Below are 19842 nucleotides of genomic sequence, written 5' to 3'. Positions count from 1 at the left end.
TTGGAAATTTTCCGACCAGTACCTGATAAGTGATCACCTGACTTGAATCTCAACTTTCAATTTCCCTCAAAGTCATTTATCCTAAAGTACATTCTCCAGTCAACATTAATCTGTTATTATTAATTAACAAAAAAATAAATAAATAAATAAACTTGAGTATTTAAAAACACAGTTAAAAAATTATCCCTTTTCAAGTCCAACCTCGTTTCACACACTCTCCACCAAGAAGCAGCAACTCATCATCATCACCTTCAACAAATTTGCACCACCCTCCATATAAGTGGGCCCAAGTTAAAAATGGCAATAGCTGAAGAAAATGGGAATGGAAAGATATGGAGTAGTTTATGCAAATTGCCATTTTGGCAAACTGGAAATAATGCTTCATCTTCTTCTTCTTCAAATAATACTAGTGTTACTACAATCACACCAAGTGTTTACCAACAAAACCAAACACAACAACATGTAGATGGGTCAAATAATAACACAGTTTCATCTGTAGCAAGATCTCTTCTTCCTATTTGGCGTAGACTTCGACTTGATCCATCTAACAAGCTTTACTTTCCATGTATGTGCACAATTTATCAACTTTTTATTGAGTTTTGAGATTTGGTCAATTTGGACACTTGGGGTGGGTTTGACTTTGGTCAATCAAAATTGACTTTATTTTGATGTTTTGTAGATGAACCTGGTAAGCAAGCGAGGAGTGCAATAAGAATTAAAAATACTAGCAGGTCTCATGTAGCTTTCAAGGTATGTAATTATGTATGACAAGATTATAGTTATATGATTTTCAAGGTTTTATATGTTATGTCTATTAACTTTCGTGTTACATTAGTTTCAAACAACTGCACCCAAGAGTTGTTTCATGCGTCCCCCCGGCGGTATACTTGCGCCTGGTGAAAGTATTATTGCAACTGGTATTAGTCTTGTCCCGTGTTCCCATTTTTGTTGTAATGTGCAAAAGAATGAAGAAAATTTGGGCTTAAGAGTATTAGTCTTATTGTTTTAATTTTATTTGAAATGCTAGTATTCAAGTTCGTGGAGCATCCGGAGAACAATGAGAAACAATCTGACCAGAAAAGTAAAGTCAAGTTTAAGATTATGAGCCTCAAGGTGAAAGAAGCAATGGACTATGTTCCCGAGTTGGTGAGTTATGTCCTTTTCACTTTCTCTATATTTGTATGTGGAAGCTTTTATATGTTGAAGTTCTCGGCACTGCAGACTTTTCTAGTTTTATTTTAGTTGGATGAACCTATCAACTCTGTATTTCTCCACCTCATTATGACATTGAGTCTGCTGTAAGATTAGGTTGGATATAATCTTAAAATTGAATTCCAGTACTCACATATTTGAGTTTTGAATAGTTACTTAGAAATTTATTTCCCAGCTATTTACTTTTTTTGATAGAATAAATATGTGGTTAGGCTGACCCCCACCTATATTAATTAACAATAAATTACAAAGAGTTTACCTGATGCATCTTCTTTTCTAAATTAAGCTATCTCAAATGCTGCACAAATATAGGCCTTGTAGATGTCAGATGCTAGTCACTTCCCTTTACAGATCCTTAACTAGGATAACCACTCTGTGTGAACTTCTGGTATCTGTGGTGATGCCCAACTGACTCCTACTACCATAGATTGTATGTTGGGTATAGGGGCAGTCAAAGAAGAGGAAATTTGAGTATTCCGTAGTATGATTACCATTGCTGCAGGAAGAATGTTTTGGGAGTTTCTTGTATACTAGCCTGCCTTGAGTTGAGAGACTGTTGGAGAAAAAATGCCAAAAACTAAACCATAGTGGGACAACCAATTTTCACCAGACAAGCCATTATCATCTCACTTTACGACAAGAAGGCACAATGCCTTGAATGCAATGTTGAAGGTAAACTGGCCACTATGGTGAGGTGTCCATAATATTCTATTTTCATTCAAGTGTCTAATGATGATAGGATCTTTATGTTTCTCTTTAAATCTTCACTGTAACTTATGAACTGCACTAGTCCCTAGTGAACATAAATTGGCACACCTTAACATCAAGTGGAAACTGTCACTCTGCAACTGCATGGACATTGTTTAAAAGAGGGGTACTTTTGCACCATAGATCATGCCAGCGCAAAGTGTCCTCCGCATTAGCAATACTAATACAATAGGAACTCCTTTGCTTCTGTTCTGCTCTTCAATATACACCTCCAAGACCATGCACTGTCCCTGGGTATTTGCCATTCGTAGTTCTCTATTGCCTGTGTTCATAATTGTCTGTGATTTTACTGTGTTTTCATAATGGTTTGTGACTTTACCAGGAGATATGGCACTGGTTTCAGTCCATTATGAATTAGGATAGAAGTGGACATGTATGCACTAGAATAGAAGTGGCTGCATAGGCTAGGCGTATTGAATCATTAAGATGCAAATATGGAGTATCTGTTATTTTTCTGACTTGTATGACTGTTCATATTGACCTCCTTCCTTATCTGGCATTTAAATATCCTTACAGCTATCAATTGAAAAGAAAAACAAAAACAAAAGCGGAACAAAACCGATATTAGTTTATCTTACAGAAGTTGTTCCTCATTCTTCTATATTTGACTCATTAGAATGGTGCAAAGTTCGGTATTTAATACTGAAATTTGGTCTAATTGAACAATCAAATTTAATTGGATTTGATAGTGTAGTTGTAAAGGTTAATTGTCTGCTGGCCGCTCAGGTTAATGTTTTTCGGGGAAAAAAGAAGGCAGCTAGGTCACGTGCACACACACACACACACACACACACACAGAGCTTCCCTGCCCCCCTCTATTTTCGGTCTTGGGTTTGCTCCCCAATGGTCACTAGTTCGATTCCCCTCAAGGCCACTGGCGAGGCAGTACCCGGTCAAATTTCCAACCAGGGCCCCCGGATTAGTCGAGGTTGCGTAAGCTGGCCCGGACACCCGGTTAGCAAAAAAAAACAGAGAGAGAGAGATCTTCCTTTTGTGGAGATGACATAATATCCTCTGGCTTTCGAAATAGCAGGAGTTGCCGAAATAACTTTGGCAATGAAATAATACTTAAATTTGTATTCAATTTTTTGGTAAAGTTCACTTTGTAATACTAATAGAATAATTATCAATTTATCATTGAGATTACATTGTTCTACTGTCCAAGACTCCAAGGAGCTACTCGACCTCTTAATTAATTCAAGTTCTGATCATTGATTCTGCGTTGTTTGAGTCTAATTATAGATTTCTAAAATTAAATTGCTATATGTTTTAGAGTGTAGATTGTGGAGGTTTCATATACTCCCACGATCTTCAGTAAAGAACGAAATACTTTTACTTTTGGTTTATATCTTTTTCTCTAATTATTTCCTTCCGAATACAGTTTGATGAGCAAAAGGATCAAGTAGCAGTTGAGCAGATTTTGCGGGTGGTTTTCTTAGATATCGAGCGACCTTCACCTGTAAGAATGTTTTCTTATAATGAATTGTTATGTGATTTCAACACATGCATACATACACGTTCTAGTTTCCCCCATTTGAATGACTGACATTCTTTTTTTTTGTCCCTTGTAAGGCAATGGAAAAACTGAATCGAATGTTGGCTGAGGCTGAGGCTGAACTTGAAGCACGCAAGAAACCTCAAGAAGACACTGGTCCACGCATCGTTGGGGAAGGCCTTGTAATAGATGAATGGGTAAGTTTGTTGGTGTTGAATGTTTTTGCTTCTAATGCCCTGATGCTACTCCCCGGCTCCGCCCACCTTTCTTCTTATAGTGCTTACACTTTTTTTCTTTGTTTTTTTTATCTTTCCTTCAGAAAGAACGACGGGAGAGATACCTAGCGAGGCAACAAGTTGAAGGGGTTGATTCAGTGTAAAGTACAGCTTACTGTGTCGAAGTTTCTCCTCCATGGAATTCATTGTGTGTTCGAGATATATAGTTTTCACCACCTTTAGTTGTCTGGTTATTGTGAAGTGAACGTGTTCAACTATTTAAGGAGAAATCCATAACTGTCTTTTGATGTCATGAGATGCGATATGCTTTGTATGGGAACGAAATGAGGCTCACCTCCCTCATTCAACCCGTTACTCTAAACCACCCTCAACTCGTCCCGACCCACTAAACCTCCCTCTTTTCAAACCGTTTATATATAACCTTCCTGTTTTTGTAAAAATAATTAAACTCGGTCTATTTTTAATCTCTTCACCAAAATTGTTTCCTTTTCTTTCTTTTCATATATGGGGGAATACGAAAATAGAGATTTAAGACTGAAGAATACCGAGAATTACGAGAAAAAAATAAAAATGAAGAATACCAATTGAATAACATCGAAATAGTGATGTTTTTGTTTCGCCATTGAAGAAACAAGCTTCCACTTTCAATCTCTCTCTCAATCATCTTTGATTTTTATCAGTAATCAATTTCGATAGATTTGGTTCGATCTCTCTCTCAATCACCTTCAATTTTTTTTCTAAACAGGAGCTTGGTTTGTTTGAAAGATTTGATTTTGAATCTATTAACTAATTTTCTTCAATTATTTTAGATCTTCTTCAATTTCATCTTATTATTGGGTCTCAATCTTCTTCAAATCAATTGAATAGACTTGATGGTGTCATCTCAACTTGTGGGTTTGAACAAATAGTTCCATTTTTTCTCTTCTTCTATCTTTTTTCCTTTCTTCCTTCAATTTTTCAGTGTGCAAATGTATTCTCACTATAAATTCTATTATGTAGATATATTTTTACATATGAGTTTTCCTATGTAAATTTATTTTTTCATACTCGTTAAATTTATTTTTGCATACTCGTTTTTCTATGCAAATTTATTTTTGCATACTAGTTTTTCTATGTGAATTTATTTTTGCATAGGTAGTACTTTATATAAATTTAATTTTGCATACTTGTTTTTCTATGCAAATATATTTTTACATACCAATTTTTCTATGTAAATTTATTTTTGCATAGTATGCAAATTTAATTTTTCAAACTAATTTTTCTATGCAAATATATTTTTGCATAGTAGTTTTATATGAAAAGTTGTTTTTGCATAAGAATTTTACATTGCGGCTTCTTAATTCATGACAAGTACTATAAATTCTGCTAATGTCAAAATGCATGGCATCCTTCACGATAATCTTCTAGAAGTGGTTGGTGAGAAAATGGCTGCAGGAGAATTACTGAGACTTTTTTTTTTTTTTGATTGGAAAGCAGGGTTTTTGAGAGGTCCCTTACCCCTATATTATTCATAATAAAATAATGTGGGAAACTAGTTCCAGTTACATTCTCTCACATATTACTGAGACTTTGGACGATACTGATGCTATAAAGGCCAGCAATCTTAATAACTCTTCAGATGACTTTGCAGCTTGGGATAAAAGGCTTCAAGTGGTTTAGATGTTTGGCATGAAAGTGGGCTTTTTACGTGCCGGATGAAATTAGCCTAACATCTGACATAATATATGTAAATGCATTTTTACATAGTCATTATATATGTAAATCTATATTTACATAGTAACTTGACCTATGAAAACTTAAATTTACATAGTAACTTTTTGGTAATAAAAATTGCCCGACACCTGATAGAATATATGTAAATATAAAGTATAAAAGTTGTTCTCTATGAAGATGCAAGATGTAGACACAATCACTGAAGTTTATCTTGTATCTGTGACATCTAGAATGAAGCAGAGTAACACAAGTTCACTATTATATTTAGGAATTGTGGTGCAAATAACCTAGGAACACAAATTGCATAAGTTTATACAATTGGGCATAAGCGGCAAGGTTATCTCGCTTCTTGATTCTTTCACCAGATTTAGCACAACTTTTAACCTTTCTGCAAGGGTCACCGGGATTTGATTCATTAAATGTGTTAGCTATGTCGAGCTCCAATTTTAAACTACTCATTGCAAAAAAATGCATTCAAGGGAACTAAAACTTCATATTAACCACTTGTATAGATACAACTTGGTTCTACTTGTAGATCAATAATAAACAAGCAAATGTACCATCATATATGTCTACGCAAACAAAGTTCCTAATCTAATCAAAACTAAACCAAGCTCGAGAGGCGACGATTATTTCCCAAGGCATGGAATTCACTTAGGATTAGGGTGGTTTTGTGTTAGCGTGGAGACCCTGGAACCCCATTCAAGCGACCTTGTGGCGGATAATCTCAATGAAGCACAAACAATTCTTCTTTGCTCATGTTGCTGTCTCAATTGCTTCCACAAGCTCTTCCTCATATCGAAGATCTAAATGTCTTGTACAACTTCTTCTTGTTTAAATATTGTTATAATGACAGAAAACCAATTAATAACAAAGATCATCTATGTAAAATTTAAAATGCAGAATTGTATCACTATGCAAAGTTAAGAATGCAGAGTATAAATACTATGCAAAGTTAAAAATGCAGAGTAAAAATACTATGCAAAGTTAAGAATGCAGAGTAAAATTACCACCACACATTACACAAACATGAAAAAGCAAATAAAAAATACTGTGCAAATTTAAGAATGCATAGTACACATACTATGCAAATCTAAGAATGCAAAGTAAAATTTAAGAATGCAGAGTAAAGGTACTATGCAAAGTTAAAAATGCAAGGTATAAATACTATGCAAAGTTAAGAATGCAAAGTAAAATTACCACCACACATTACACAAACATGAAAAGCAAATAAAAAATATTATGCAAATTTAAGAATGCAGAGTAAAAACAACTACGAAAATATAAAAATGCATAGTAAAACTACTACATACATAAACATAAAAATCTAAAGTTGAAATTGCAAAACTATGAAAACTTGAACTCATTTTAACAAGATTTGGTTTGTTCGTAGTTTTTGGAGCAGCCATCTTCTCAATTTTATCTCCATCTCTTCTAAAACTTGAAGGTTTGATTTTAAGAATGCAGACTAAAACTACTACGCAAATATAAGAATGTAAAGTAACCATAGACTACATCTTTAGAGATTTTGTGAATTTAGTCTGCAAATATAAGAATGCAGACTAACCAGACTACACATTCAACTTTAAGACTAAAATTACTATACAAATGTAATAATGCAGAGTAACCACAGACTACATCTTCAGAGATTTTATGAATTTAGTCTGCAAATATAAGAATGCAGACTAACCACAGACTACACATTCAACTTCAAGACTAAAACTAATATGCAAATATAAGAATCTGAGTAACCACGGACTACACATTCAACTTCAAGACTAAAACTACTACATAGAAATATAAGAATCTGAGTAACCACGGACTACATCTTGGAGATTTTTGTGAATTTAGTGCGCAAATATAAGAATCTTGAGACTAACCACGGACTATACATTCAACTTGATGAATTAAATTACATGGAAGATGTTTACCCATGCAAATGATGAGAAATATAGACACTTTGGTGGAGAACATCCAATTAGCTTCACCACTTCCTTGGGGAGGTGGAAGAACACGTACCAATCAATAATCTACCATAAACAGTAAGAAAAATAAGCAAATTGCAAGTTTTTTTATTTAAAAAGATTTGAGTAATCTTTTGTCGAGAAATAAAGAGAGAGTAAAGAGAGTTTATGGTGGTGTCGAGAAATAGAGAGAGAATAAAAAGAGGCGAGGGTTTATGGTGTGAGGAAAAAAATTCAAATGTGAAAAAGATGAAAAAGAGGCTAGGGTTGTTTACGGTGGTGTTGGGATAGTTTTCGGGGGTATTTTTGTCAGTTTATTTTGTTTTAGAAAAGAGGGGTGTTTTGTTAGTTTGTTCGCATATGGGGAGGTTTTATGTAACGATTTTTTGGTGAGGGAGATTAAACCCAAAATCTGGAACGAAAACTAGTTCTATCGCACTTTTTGGCGCAATCCACCAAATCCCAGTTTTTAAGTGTTCCGTCCCAGCAATTTTGCCAATTACTATTCCGTCCCCAGTTCTTTCAATGTTCTGTCCCCAATTTCACAGCATGACCAAGTCAGCTGTCCTTGACTTGACTCCATCCAGTTAGTACATGTGCAATGTCAAGTCTACCATTTATCTTGTAAAATTACCAAAATGCCCATTGACTCTCACAAGACCAAAATAGATCAAATTTACACGTCACCATCCTATGTATTTGATCAAACGCCCACAAATATTTTGGAAATGACACGTGTCATCATCATAATTACTCCTAAAATTTTATTGACATGTGTTAAAATCCTGATATTTTCAAAGACCAACGGCTAAGATTAAAACCTGGCTCAATTGGGATTGTGGTACTATAGGTCATCATCTTCTTCCTCTTGCCATCATGTAAGACCCCTATTTTATATTTACATTATCTGCGTAACAATATTTAATATTTTTGTATTTGACTGTATTTTTTCTGGTCAACGTGCTAGCGTGTGAAATATCAAATAGTAATTTCGAATAATGTTAATAAATGAAACTAGTATTTGAATTTTGAATGTGGGTAATTTATCTTTAATTTTTGGAAAGCTTTAAAAAAAAAAGGAAACAAGGTATTAACCTAAGTAACATATATATAATCTTTTTAATAGAAATAATATTTCCATAGTTAGGATATAAGAATATTTAGTAATTTGGAAGTTAAGGAGAATATAGGTTGTCTCCGGAGGAACTAGTTTTTCTTAAAAACCACACACACAAGCACAAGCCGAAAACGGAGAAGAACGCGGATTTCGCGAGCTAGCTGGGATTGGTTCTCTTATTTTTTCTTCGATATTTTCTGTTGCCGATAACACAGGAGGTGAGTAGTTTATTTTTCTGTTTTTCCGTATACAGTCACAGTTAACTGTACTTCCCAAAACTATGTTCTGTTCATCGTCCATTTTCTGCTTGTTTTCTCTTCAAAGACTATCATTACTTGTGAATGTTTAAAACTTAGTGGATTGATAGTACTGTTAACACCATTAGGTGGTGGTGAAGGGAGGCGCGAGCCCCTAACCTCCTCCTCTGTAAAAACGCCATTACTGCCATTACTGTGAAACAGAGGACTTTGATTTTTGTGTATTTATTTTCTGTGTTTGAACTGTTTTGTGGTATTGTGGGTTGGTGGTTTGGTGTAGGGTGGTAGTGGGGAGTTTGTGGGGGTTGGAAAAGCTCCAAGAACACTAAGGGCGGTCGGATCTAAGAATCTGGAAGCGATTTTTTTTACTGGAAATCGGGGGTTGCTTGGTGAGTTAAAGCTTTGGGGTTTTTCACTCTAACCAATTTCGGTTGGTTAGTTTAGAGTGGTGTGTGAAGGTTGGGTGGCCGGAATTTGGGGTTGAGGCGCTGGAGAAGATGAAGGGATCGACACTGTTCATGTTTTGTTTGGACTCTATTTGAGTTGGGCCGGACCACATCAATTTTGGTTGGGCCAACTCTTTTTAGTTTTGTTTTTGGGCCAATTCTTTTAGCCTTTGTTTTGGGACCAGTTTGAATATGTTAAGTGGGCGGGTCCATAGAATTTAAGTGGATCACATAGATCGATCTAAATAAAGTCTAAGGTCTGTTTCGGTTGGATAAATTCAAGTTGAGCCCAATCAGTTATGGGCCGGGTTAAACCGGGTCAGTTTAGCCAGTCGCTTAGGATCAGGATTTGAACTCTTTTTAAATATGGGTTTGGGTGAGGACCGGGTGGAATGACCACCGGTTAGGACCGTCGACTGTTGGGTTGACTGTTGACTTTTTCTAAAAAATGTTATAGATTGATTTTATGGACCAATCCGATGATAGGATGTGGGTGACTCTTGTATAACTTGTTTGTCGATTATCTAATATAGATTTGCGTCGATCTTGTGTAAATTTTGTCGCGTGAAGATAGAGAAATTTTAAGATGTATAAATATATACACCGAATAAATTACGTAACGAAAATCCACAGAACCTAGCTACCACAACTCATGTGTTTTGGCCCTTCCGGCGTTTGATTGAATCTGAATGGCCTTGGTAAGTAATGTGATTGGCCCTCTGGCGTTTTGATAAAATTTGAATGGCCCTTACGGGCGGCGACCCGAATAGTGGCTTGATTATTCCGTTCGCAAAATAGAGAGCGAGGCAGCGATATTTTATGCCGAATAGGGGCATTACTTACATAATTGCTTCCGTGTGAGGATTTACGGTGTCGCGGCATCCATTTCGAGGTGGTTCTGCGGAGTGGTTCATTATGTAAGGGGAGGCATGTGGATGTACATGTTAAGTTGGGTAGCGATTGTGGTAGCCCGGAAAAACTAGGTAAAACTTAGAGACGACGTATTATTAGGGACACTTTATAAATGTTACTGATATGTTATTTTTTTCTTTCGGTGTGGTTAGCAATTTAAGTTTCAATTTATGATATGATTATCACAAATTGCTTTGCAGGAGAGTGGGTTAAACTAATTATTCTTGCAGAGAGGACCCACTCTGCGATCGAGAAGGCATAAAGGTAAGTACTAGGATGCCATAAGTTATTTACTCATAGTTAGAAGCTAAGGTGCCTTTATGAAGGAACTAACTACCTTAAGCTAAGGCGCCTCGGTGGAGGAACTACCTACCATATAAAGAATGAAATTTTAAGTATATCTAAATGGTTTTTCTAAGGCTACTCATACCAACATTATTTATAATGTTGACCCAATTTGCATGTTTGCTAATCGGGTGTGTTCTTATATGAACATAGTCGATCACGGGGCCGAGGGTTAGGCGATGTTCGAGAAGGTGCGTCTTTGCTTTCGTGATCGATGTTAGCTTTTATTTTTAATAAGATGTTGTTTCATTTTTCCTCAGAGATGTAATGGAATTTGTTGGGGACATATGTTCAATTTTTTTTTTTTTTGAATTCTTAAGTAAAGAAGTTTGTAACTAAATTTTTGATCACAAGTTTTCTTAATGATGAGTGGATGGTTTGGAGTATTTTATTATTTAGTTTTCCGCATGTGTTATTATTCATTAGGGTTATGATATAGATTGGGTTGTGAGATTGTTGTCACATCTCGGATATCGAGGAGTCGGATATAATTATTATTATCTGATTTATCGAAATTCGGAGTGTGACACATCATCTTTCTCATATTCAGCCACCGCAATCTCCACCCACCTTTGTTGTCGCCACCGAAACAAGACTACTACTTTTGCTCCCACAAAACTGATAACCCATTAAAAGCGTGAAGTTAGACAATTGAAGAAATAACAATTAAGCATGAAGCTCTAAACTTGGTGTTTGAACAATGTTAGCATCCTACGCTCTCAACCAATCACTATGGTCCACGTGTCCAGTGTCCAAAGTCTAATCACAGGTCTAACATACGACTAAGTCTACTCCAAAACAGAAATCAAGGCATACATACAATCTCTATAAACAGAAATCAATTCGAGCACAATTAAAGCATTCATTAATAGCACAAGGAGTTAAACAGATCGTAACAAACATCCATCTCAAGAACCAAACATAGCGGACGTGCATCATAAAAGGAAAGGAGAGCAAGAGCTCAAATCATTATTATATAACATCTCCACGAGGAAAAGGGGGGAGACAAACCAAATCAATAAAAGGAGGATGAATCTAAACATCTGAGGACATTCTCTCACAGGAGGAAAACCGCCCCAATAAAGTTCAATTTCTATAGAACTACGGATGACTTGATTCTGGTTCGACAAAAGAACTAGATACGTAGGCAACTTCACATAAGAAGTTCAGTCAATACTATCAATCAATCATTTTTGGTTATGTAAAGGATAAACGAATTTTACCCTTTTACATTGACGCCGTTTGCAGGTCGAAGTTCTTGAGAAAACTACATTTTTCACTTGTTATTCTCAATCCCACGAAGCGCGGTGTTGGCTGTTCCGAAGAGATCAATCAAAAAGCTTGCTTGCTTATGGAGTTGATCAATAAATGAAATTAAAGATAAGTTTTTCCCGATATACAAACTCCCCTTATTTGTTTTGGTCGCATGATCACATGAACAACCAAAGGTTCAATTCTCTTGCTTTTGAATTTTCTTGTTTCAATCTGATCAAATATATAATTTCTAGTTTAGTCCCGAGTTGGTATAATTACCGCCTATTCAATATTCATCAGTCACATGATTGTATGTCATTGGCATCTTACATTGCATACCACAAACGAGCTTAATTAATTATGGGGTATGGTAGCACCTATGATACCCCTTGATATGAAGTTGCATGAAGGCACTCGATCACTACATTTGATGTGGTCATCTCTTAGTCCAAATACAATAGGATGAGTGTTGCAGATTTTAAACCATTTATATTGTTCGTATTACCATTCAATCAACCTGGTCATGCCAAAAGATGGTCGTTTGCAACTATTATACTGGAACGTTACAACTTAGATTTGGATTCTTTCATTCATCCTTGATCTCGATTATTTCGATCCATCACCAAATTCTACAGTACATCTTGTATATATCCTGAAGAAACACTTACAATTTATTCATGACTTTTGATTATTATTAATGTCTTTTCACATTGGACTGACCTGATCATAACTATATAATTTCTCTTGTTAGTCGAACTCTTGCTATTTTAAATATTGCTTATATTAGTGTAACTTCAATTACATTAATGAGCCTCAGCCCCTCGTAAGCATTACACTAAGCTTTCTATTTCCGATTCCTAATACCTAGGATAAGCTATTAATAATCTCTAATGTGTGTTGTCAATTTGAGTCACTTTGACTCAAAGTCTCAATTAAAAACAGACATACTTACTTGTACCAACAATTATGGGAAGATTGTTGCTTGGAGTTACTTCGGGATCTTCAGTTCATAAGGTTTCAACCTGATCGAACTAACAACAAACCTTGTGGACATGGGCATATCCTACCTAAGCTTTGGGCCAGCTGAAGCAGCAGGTCGCCTATAATATGAAGTGGTGATAACTTAACATTGTAGCAGATATACTGAATATCTGCTTCAGTATATCAGCTCAATGCAAGTTTCAAGTCTCTATTGAATTAACATTCCTCAGATATTAAGAGTCGATGAATTGAGAGGTCACACAATGCATGAGTTGCTTTGGAGCAAACTTTGGCGGCATTATCAATTCGTTGATTCCACTCCAAATTTGGGGCTGGATGGCGGTTCACTTATAATATGACGTGAGGGCCACGACAACAGTTGTGGTCACTTACATTAGCATGTTGAACAGATTCATCCTGAGCTAAATCGACTATATAACCTGCATTTTCAATGACTAATATTGCTATTTGGCATTTTTAGTGCGACCTTGCAGGTCGTCCACATATTGACCCCTCCTAGAGTAAGGGGAATCGAATCGGGTTTGACCGAATTCGATTCGACCCGAACCCGAATAGTTCGGGTTCAGATCGATTTTTATATCCGTTTACTTATTCGGGTTGGGTTCAGGTTCGGATATATTTTTTGGGGGGTTTTTTTTTTTAAATTTTTAGTGTTATTCGATCGGGTTCAGTCGGGTCGGGTTCGGATATTAAATCCGGATATAATCGGGTTAATCGGATATAACCATATCCGACTTCGAACCCGACCGATCCCCCCCCTACCCCTCCCCAATATGCAAATCTTCGACTAAAATTGTCAACCTTGATTATACTACAACTCGACCCTCTTGCAAGTCGATTACACTCCAAACTAGGGGCTAGCCACAACCATCTCCAAATTGGGGCTAGTCATTGCCATCTAAACATGTTCAATTTAGCTATTACGCTCTCACGCACCTCTAGACTTACTACCGTTAGTTTGTACTCACTCTTTGGTGTTAGCATAAATTTTTTACAGTTCAATCAAGTTCCAAAACTGGGGCTAGCTACAGTCACGCCAATTCAAGGCTAACTATCAACCATAGTGACGCCCCAAAAGGCTAGCTATCAACCAATCAGCTTGATGCCCTGCTAAGGATCAAGTTTGATCTGCGAACTACGACTACGAACTACAATGTCAGATTGCCATTAAAGATGCTCAACGGGACTCAACTATAGTGACGCCCACAAAAGGCTAGCTACTAACAATAACTCCTCCAAAAAGCGTACAAATCGACTTAACGCCTATGCAATGGTTAAGTTCGATTCAACTGTAATTGTCACTCAAAGGCTAACTATCAATCAAATCCAATAAAAAAACTGTAAGACCCCAAATTATTTTTCCATTATTTCGTAACACTACACCATAATAGGATATTTGCAACACGCACCTTTTTTGCTTTGCAACGCTTATTTACCGTTAGTAAATTGCCAACGCTAAATAAGCGTTGACAATGTTGTAAAGCGTTGGTTTATTTGAGTGAATTTCCAGAATTAATTGCTAACGCTTAAAAAGCGTTGGAGAAGTGTTACAAATCCAAAAAACCAAAACAACTTCGAAATTTCAAAAATAGAGAAACAAAAAAGAAATCGTCGTCGGTATGTCAAAATAGAAAACCTCTCTTTCTCTCTCACAGCCGCTGGGTTAGGTTAGGATTTTCTTATCTTTATGTCCTTTTCAACAAAGAGAAACCTTCATTCTACAGTTCCATTAGACCATTCTTGAGAAAGAAAACACACTTTGTGTACGGAACCACCATATAGATTATAGAGCACGATGAAATGGAGAAAAAGAGAGGGGGTTTGGAAGCCACAATATGCAATTTTACCACCCCTTTTTAGTTCTATTTTATAATTTCTAAACCTAGGGTTAGGGGTTTAGTATATGAGAAATGGGGTTTCTTGGTTTTACTCTATGTTGGCCATTCAATAAAACTGTTTTGGTGGTTAATTTTGGAGGAAGTCGTGGTATGATTATTCTTATCGGTATGGATTGAAAGAGATGAAAGTTATTTGCACCTTATCCTTGCTTTACTTGCACTTTCGGATCACGAAAAATAGTGGATTTGTTCAAATTTGCTCAAGCTCGTCCTTTCTTCCTAACTTTTCAGTTCTCAAGGTAAGACCTTTTCGTTAGTTTATTTGTTCATTTTTATTGTTCAAGCTCTCACTCACTTGTCTGAGCCATTTTGCACCTTCCTCCCTCTCTCAAATTCTCTCGATTTCTCTCCTAAATAGTAACGAGAAAAATCTAACCCGGTCGGTAGTGCCCATCTTCCTATTATGTTTTTAGGGTAAAAAAGTTTTGAGTTGAAGAGGGGTTAGGGCTGAATTCATCTATGATCTTTGTTGCTTTGATTGCACTTTGGGGGTTTGATTTCTACTTCTAGAATTTCAAATTTGAGAAATGTGCCAAGAATCTTGTTGGTTATTATGGCGATGGATGCGAAGAAAGCTATGGTTCTTTGAGATTTTGGCATCGATCAAAGCGGGGCCCAAGTATGACTAGATTGTGAAAATTAAGTTTGAGTGTATTTTGGGACTTGGGTATTTTTCTTTGGTTGTGAAAATTAAGTTTGAGTGTATTTGGTTTCATAGATAGCTAGATTGTACAAAGTGTATTTGTATCAAGGTGGGAATTGGAATGTTGGTTAAGATAAATGTTGCCTTTGCCCTTTCACTAATGCTTTACTTCTTATATGCAGGTATGTTGGTATATACTTTTCCATCTTGTTCGCAAGATATTGTCTTTGGACTCGTGTGAAGGAAATGCTATCCCTTCCCAAATCTTCTTTTGTGCTAATTGGTATTCTAGAAGCCCTTGGACTTCTTCTTTGGGATGTCTTTGGAGGTATATCTGAAACTTAGATCGTAGTTAGTATTACACTTAGGCGCAGGCAGTTCACGATTAAGTAGAGATCATTATTCAAATTCAATGCTCGGACGAACTGAAATGTATATTCCATTTTGTTCCCGGGGTTTATTGATACAAGTGAAACTTTGCTTTTATATAAGTCGGATATCGAGCACCATAAGCAAAGACGTGTTGTTATCCTTTGTTGAGCTTTTAAAGGGTGGAAAGGTACAATTAGTTGGTGCATTATTAATTTTTTGTGTACTAATGAGTTTTGCATACCCCTTTTCAAGCAATGCTTCCGGGACCGGCTATACCAATATTAAGTCGGTGATGTTGATTTGTAAAGTTCAATTCACTTTCTTCCAATTTGCAAAGAAGACTTAGATAGTAACATACTCATTATGACCGCCAAAGAGTACTGAGCTCCATCTTCATTTTTATGTTTTAGCTCTTAAAAGCGGCATAATTGTTCATACTCTTACCGATTACGAAAATGAACAAGTGTTACCCAATTATCTGGCCATAGTTAGACTCAAAAAAAGTTAGTTATGTCTCGATATACAAGAAAAAGTTAGCTAGGATCTACACGAAGTTGATTTAGATCTGAAAAATGGGATTGATGGTAATGAATCCGGGTTGTTGGGTAGAAATTCGTGCGTGTGGGAGCCATTCCTTCGCTTCAATTGCGAGGCAGGGGATCGCATTCATGGTATCTTGCATTCTTCTAGGGCCCCTACTTGCTCCACATAATAATTAAACTATTGGGATTAGTTGTTATTCAAGACATAAGCATAAAGGAAATTACATATATTAACAGTCATCATACAGGGACTTAACACATTTATAGACACCTGAGTAAGCTCTCATGTGAATCCATATACATCTACTTGCACAAATTCTCACCGGAACCTAAGGCGTTTAACTCATATGTAATCCGAGCTCTTGGATAGTTACCGTGCCAGGTACTCTAGGAGAGACTTGTTTCAAACCCACCAGCCTATTAGAGCGACTTTTGGCTACCATGGCTCCAAAGATGAGGAGGCTGGCTATCATATATCACAAACTTGGTTCCCAAAAAATTCGACCGCCAAAGTAGCAAAAAGTGAATTGCAGCCCAACATAAAAGGAGAATGTGACCATTTATTTTGTTTATCATTTGAATCTAACCTCAACTTCCCAATGTAAGTCATACTCCCCTTTGACATGTCATCGGTATCTAAGGATATGATATAGTAAATGCAGTCGTTCGTTGACATTTTTGCGCAGCGAGGAAGGAGTTTTCCGTTGTCGGTGAGTTGTCGAGAATAACAAAAATCCGAGAAACAAGAAGCTTAGAGTTTGCTATCTATAGACATGATTATTAGAGTTTTCGATTAATGGGCTCTTACATTAAGAATTCTACAAAGATGAGCGAATAACAAGGAAATCTAACTCCAATCCGAATCAATTTAAATAGGACCTGAAATAGGTAAGAAACAACATACCAACCTATAAAATTCAATTCTTACCTTGAGTTAAGCCAAGGTAAAGATGATATGTTTGTGCGGCCCTGTTCCACTTTATGAAACACTGGATGATTGAATCCCTCGGGCCTGGCTGCATACCACAACCATTTCAGGTGATTACAGTCTAGAATTATAAAGAAAGTAGTGCAAAGGATACAGATGCAGTATGCTTGAATAGTACCACATGCCAGGTATGGATTTCCTACATGGCTTGCAGAAAAATCAGCCTATAACTAATAATTGCTTGCAGAAAAATTCTGTGTTGCTGCCAAATGAGGAGCCCCCCCCCTCTTTATCTACTTCTTCTTGTATATTCTTTATTTTGTTACCTCATTCTTTTGGCTTATCAGTCTCTCTCATATTGGGATTGCAGACATGTGTGATGTGTCGACCATTGTAATAAGTAGTTTATGAAGTTGTTATCAGGAAAGAAGGTTATTTGTACAATTTTATGAAAGGACACGTTGCAAACAAGTACGTGTCTTGGCGAATATTAGAGAGCTTTCAAATGTAGGAATCGTTATCATCATGCATGTCTACTTTCCCATGCGGTTTAGTAGGTATATTGATGACTTCCTTGTTTATTGTGAGTGTAGTGGATTAGACGAGGGTCAACCGCTATCTAACATCGACATCATATGGCTGGACTAATGATAGCTTCATCTGCATTTGAAGCGAGGTGCATCCATTATTAAGGTTGCCATTACTAACACACTCTCTCAAGCATCTATACAATAATTGTTTTAGAAAAACTGTGATCCATTTCTTTTTTTCTCCATCGAGGAATTTGTCTTCATTGATGCAAGCTAAAAGCCTCAAGGTATTTATTCTTTTTTCACTTCCCTCTTTCTTTTGTTAATTATGCCTATTGGCACCATGTTAATCTTAAAAGTGAACCTGGTCTTTCAATTTGGTTTTGTTAGTAGTGAAGTGTTTCTTTTGATGTTATCTTGTTAGACTTCCTTGTTAATCCCGTATTAATATATTGCGGGGAAACCTCTTGACATATTTGTTGTTAATTCTTTTCGGATCGGCTTCCGGTGATCCTTGAAACTCTTTCTCGCTTATTGCATATTTTTTTTTGCCCCTGTTTCTACGCCCGGAAATCGATTTGTAAAAGATGATTCGATATTGATTGTTGCCCTAATTGTTTTTTCCTCTCATAAGCTGACAAGCCGAGGCCTCTAATTGCTTTCATGATGTTCAAATTACTGAGTCACCCAGGAGTTTGGACTAGTTTAGTAAGAACCCCTTAGTGTTGATGCTATGCTCTTTTTCGTAAAAGTCGACTAGCCGAAGTCGTTTAATACCAAAATATGTTTGCCAACTTTGTATGGGAACCTACTGTTGTTAAGGTATTCAATGTTCTTTCCCATGTTGCTTTGTTCAGTTTCTTTTTACCTACATTGGTCGTGATTGCAAATGTCTCAGATAAATGCTATAAATGCGACAACAGAGGCAGCTTGCCTAATTCTAAGTGTGGACGAGACCGTGAAGAACCCAAAGGTAAGGTTTTCTCCAGCTAGTTGTATGGCGTTTGTAGTGTTATCTATCAAACATGTTACACTCGGCCAAAAGTTCAGTGTCTTCATATCCCAAGAGTTCAGTTGTTCAGCCTTCTGTTATTTCTTTTTTCATTCCACTGTGCCATCCTTGGTAGTCACAGTGTTTTTAATTTTTCTTTGCATTGTTATTTTCTAATGGCTATTCATTGTATTGATAATCCAGTCGGAGAGTGCACAAGGAGATGCTACTGCTAGAGCGATGGGTTGAGGGCGTGGCGGGGCAGGTTTCTATGGCCGTGGAAGGGGAATGCGAAGGCGTTGAGCTTTTTGGGTTTGAAGATGCCAAGGACTTCCTAGAGTGAAAGGAAGATTTTGAAAGCAAGGGTGGTTTGTTTCGTGGGAAGTTTGCTTTCTGTTCTTAATTTTGTTTGCTTCAGTTTGGAGTGAGTTTGTAGCTATATATATATTTGTCTAAACCATTCTTGTATTCATTGGATTCTTGTATTCATTGGTTATTGTAGGTTTAGTTGGTCTCGCTACAAAATATGAGAATTTTTTTTTTTTATTACCAACCCATCAGCAACGGTTTATAACCGTTACAAATGAATTTTAAATTATTTTTTTTAAAATTAACTAACAACTTTGCAACGGTTACAAACCATTGGTAAAAATTTTAACAAATTACCAACGCTTAAAAAGCGTTTGTGAAATTTCTGTTTGCAACGCTTTGAATTTCTGTTTGCAACGCTTTTTAAGTGTTGGAAATTTCTTTTTGCAACGCTTTTTAAGCGTTGCAAATATTTCCAACACTTTACCGACGCCATATTTGCAACGCTTAAAAAGCGTTGCAAAAATTATTAGCAACGCTTTTTTGCCGTTGCAAATAGCCTGTTATGGTGTAGTGTAACAATATTTAGCATTTCGAAATTTGATATTTATTTCTTGGTCAACGGGCTAGTAAATATGGGCTTGACTTTTTGATAGAAAGAGAAAGGAGGGAAAATTAGTATTTTGAATTTTTGTGTAGAGATTTTTAATATTTGGAAAGTTTTCAAAAGATATATTAATATAAGATATATAATAAATATAGTACTTATAATAGAGAAAAATATTCTATAGTTAGGAATAGAGATATTTGGTAAAATAGGAAGTTTTTAAAATGTTAAGCATAATATAAATTCTTTAGAATTGAAGGATTTATTATAAATTAAGGGTTTTCATAAAAATAAGTTTTTA

The 19842-nt window shown here is 36.2% G+C and overlaps 1 protein-coding gene and 1 long non-coding RNA gene across 2 annotated transcripts; both read left to right on the top strand.

Annotated features, from left to right (window-relative positions):
* The first annotated feature begins 179 nt into the window (after nucleotides 1–179).
* Nucleotides 180–4003, top strand: LOC147477173 (vesicle-associated protein 4-1-like). The gene is made up of 7 exons (XM_086584088.1): nucleotides 180–565; nucleotides 680–750; nucleotides 836–917; nucleotides 1028–1146; nucleotides 3362–3439; nucleotides 3553–3672; nucleotides 3795–4003. The coding sequence occupies exons 1-7, from the start codon at nucleotides 298–300 to the stop codon at nucleotides 3852–3854; spliced, it is 798 nt and encodes a 265-aa protein (XP_086440214.1). The 5' UTR covers nucleotides 180–297; the 3' UTR covers nucleotides 3855–4003.
* A 14405-nt stretch (nucleotides 4004–18408) lies between these two features.
* Nucleotides 18409–19132, top strand: LOC147477172 (uncharacterized). The gene is made up of 2 exons (XR_015208558.1): nucleotides 18409–18607; nucleotides 18830–19132. It is a non-coding gene; the product is annotated as an uncharacterized LOC147477172 (long non-coding RNA).
* Nucleotides 19133–19842: the final 710 nt, after the last annotated feature.

Source organism: Coptis chinensis, chromosome 9, assembly GCF_015680905.1.
Source record: "Coptis chinensis isolate HL-2020 chromosome 9, ASM1568090v1, whole genome shotgun sequence".
Lineage (NCBI taxonomy): Eukaryota > Viridiplantae > Streptophyta > Magnoliopsida > Ranunculales > Ranunculaceae > Coptis > Coptis chinensis.
Note: the sequence above shows the minus strand (reverse complement) of the source record. Positions and strands in the feature narration are given on the sequence as shown.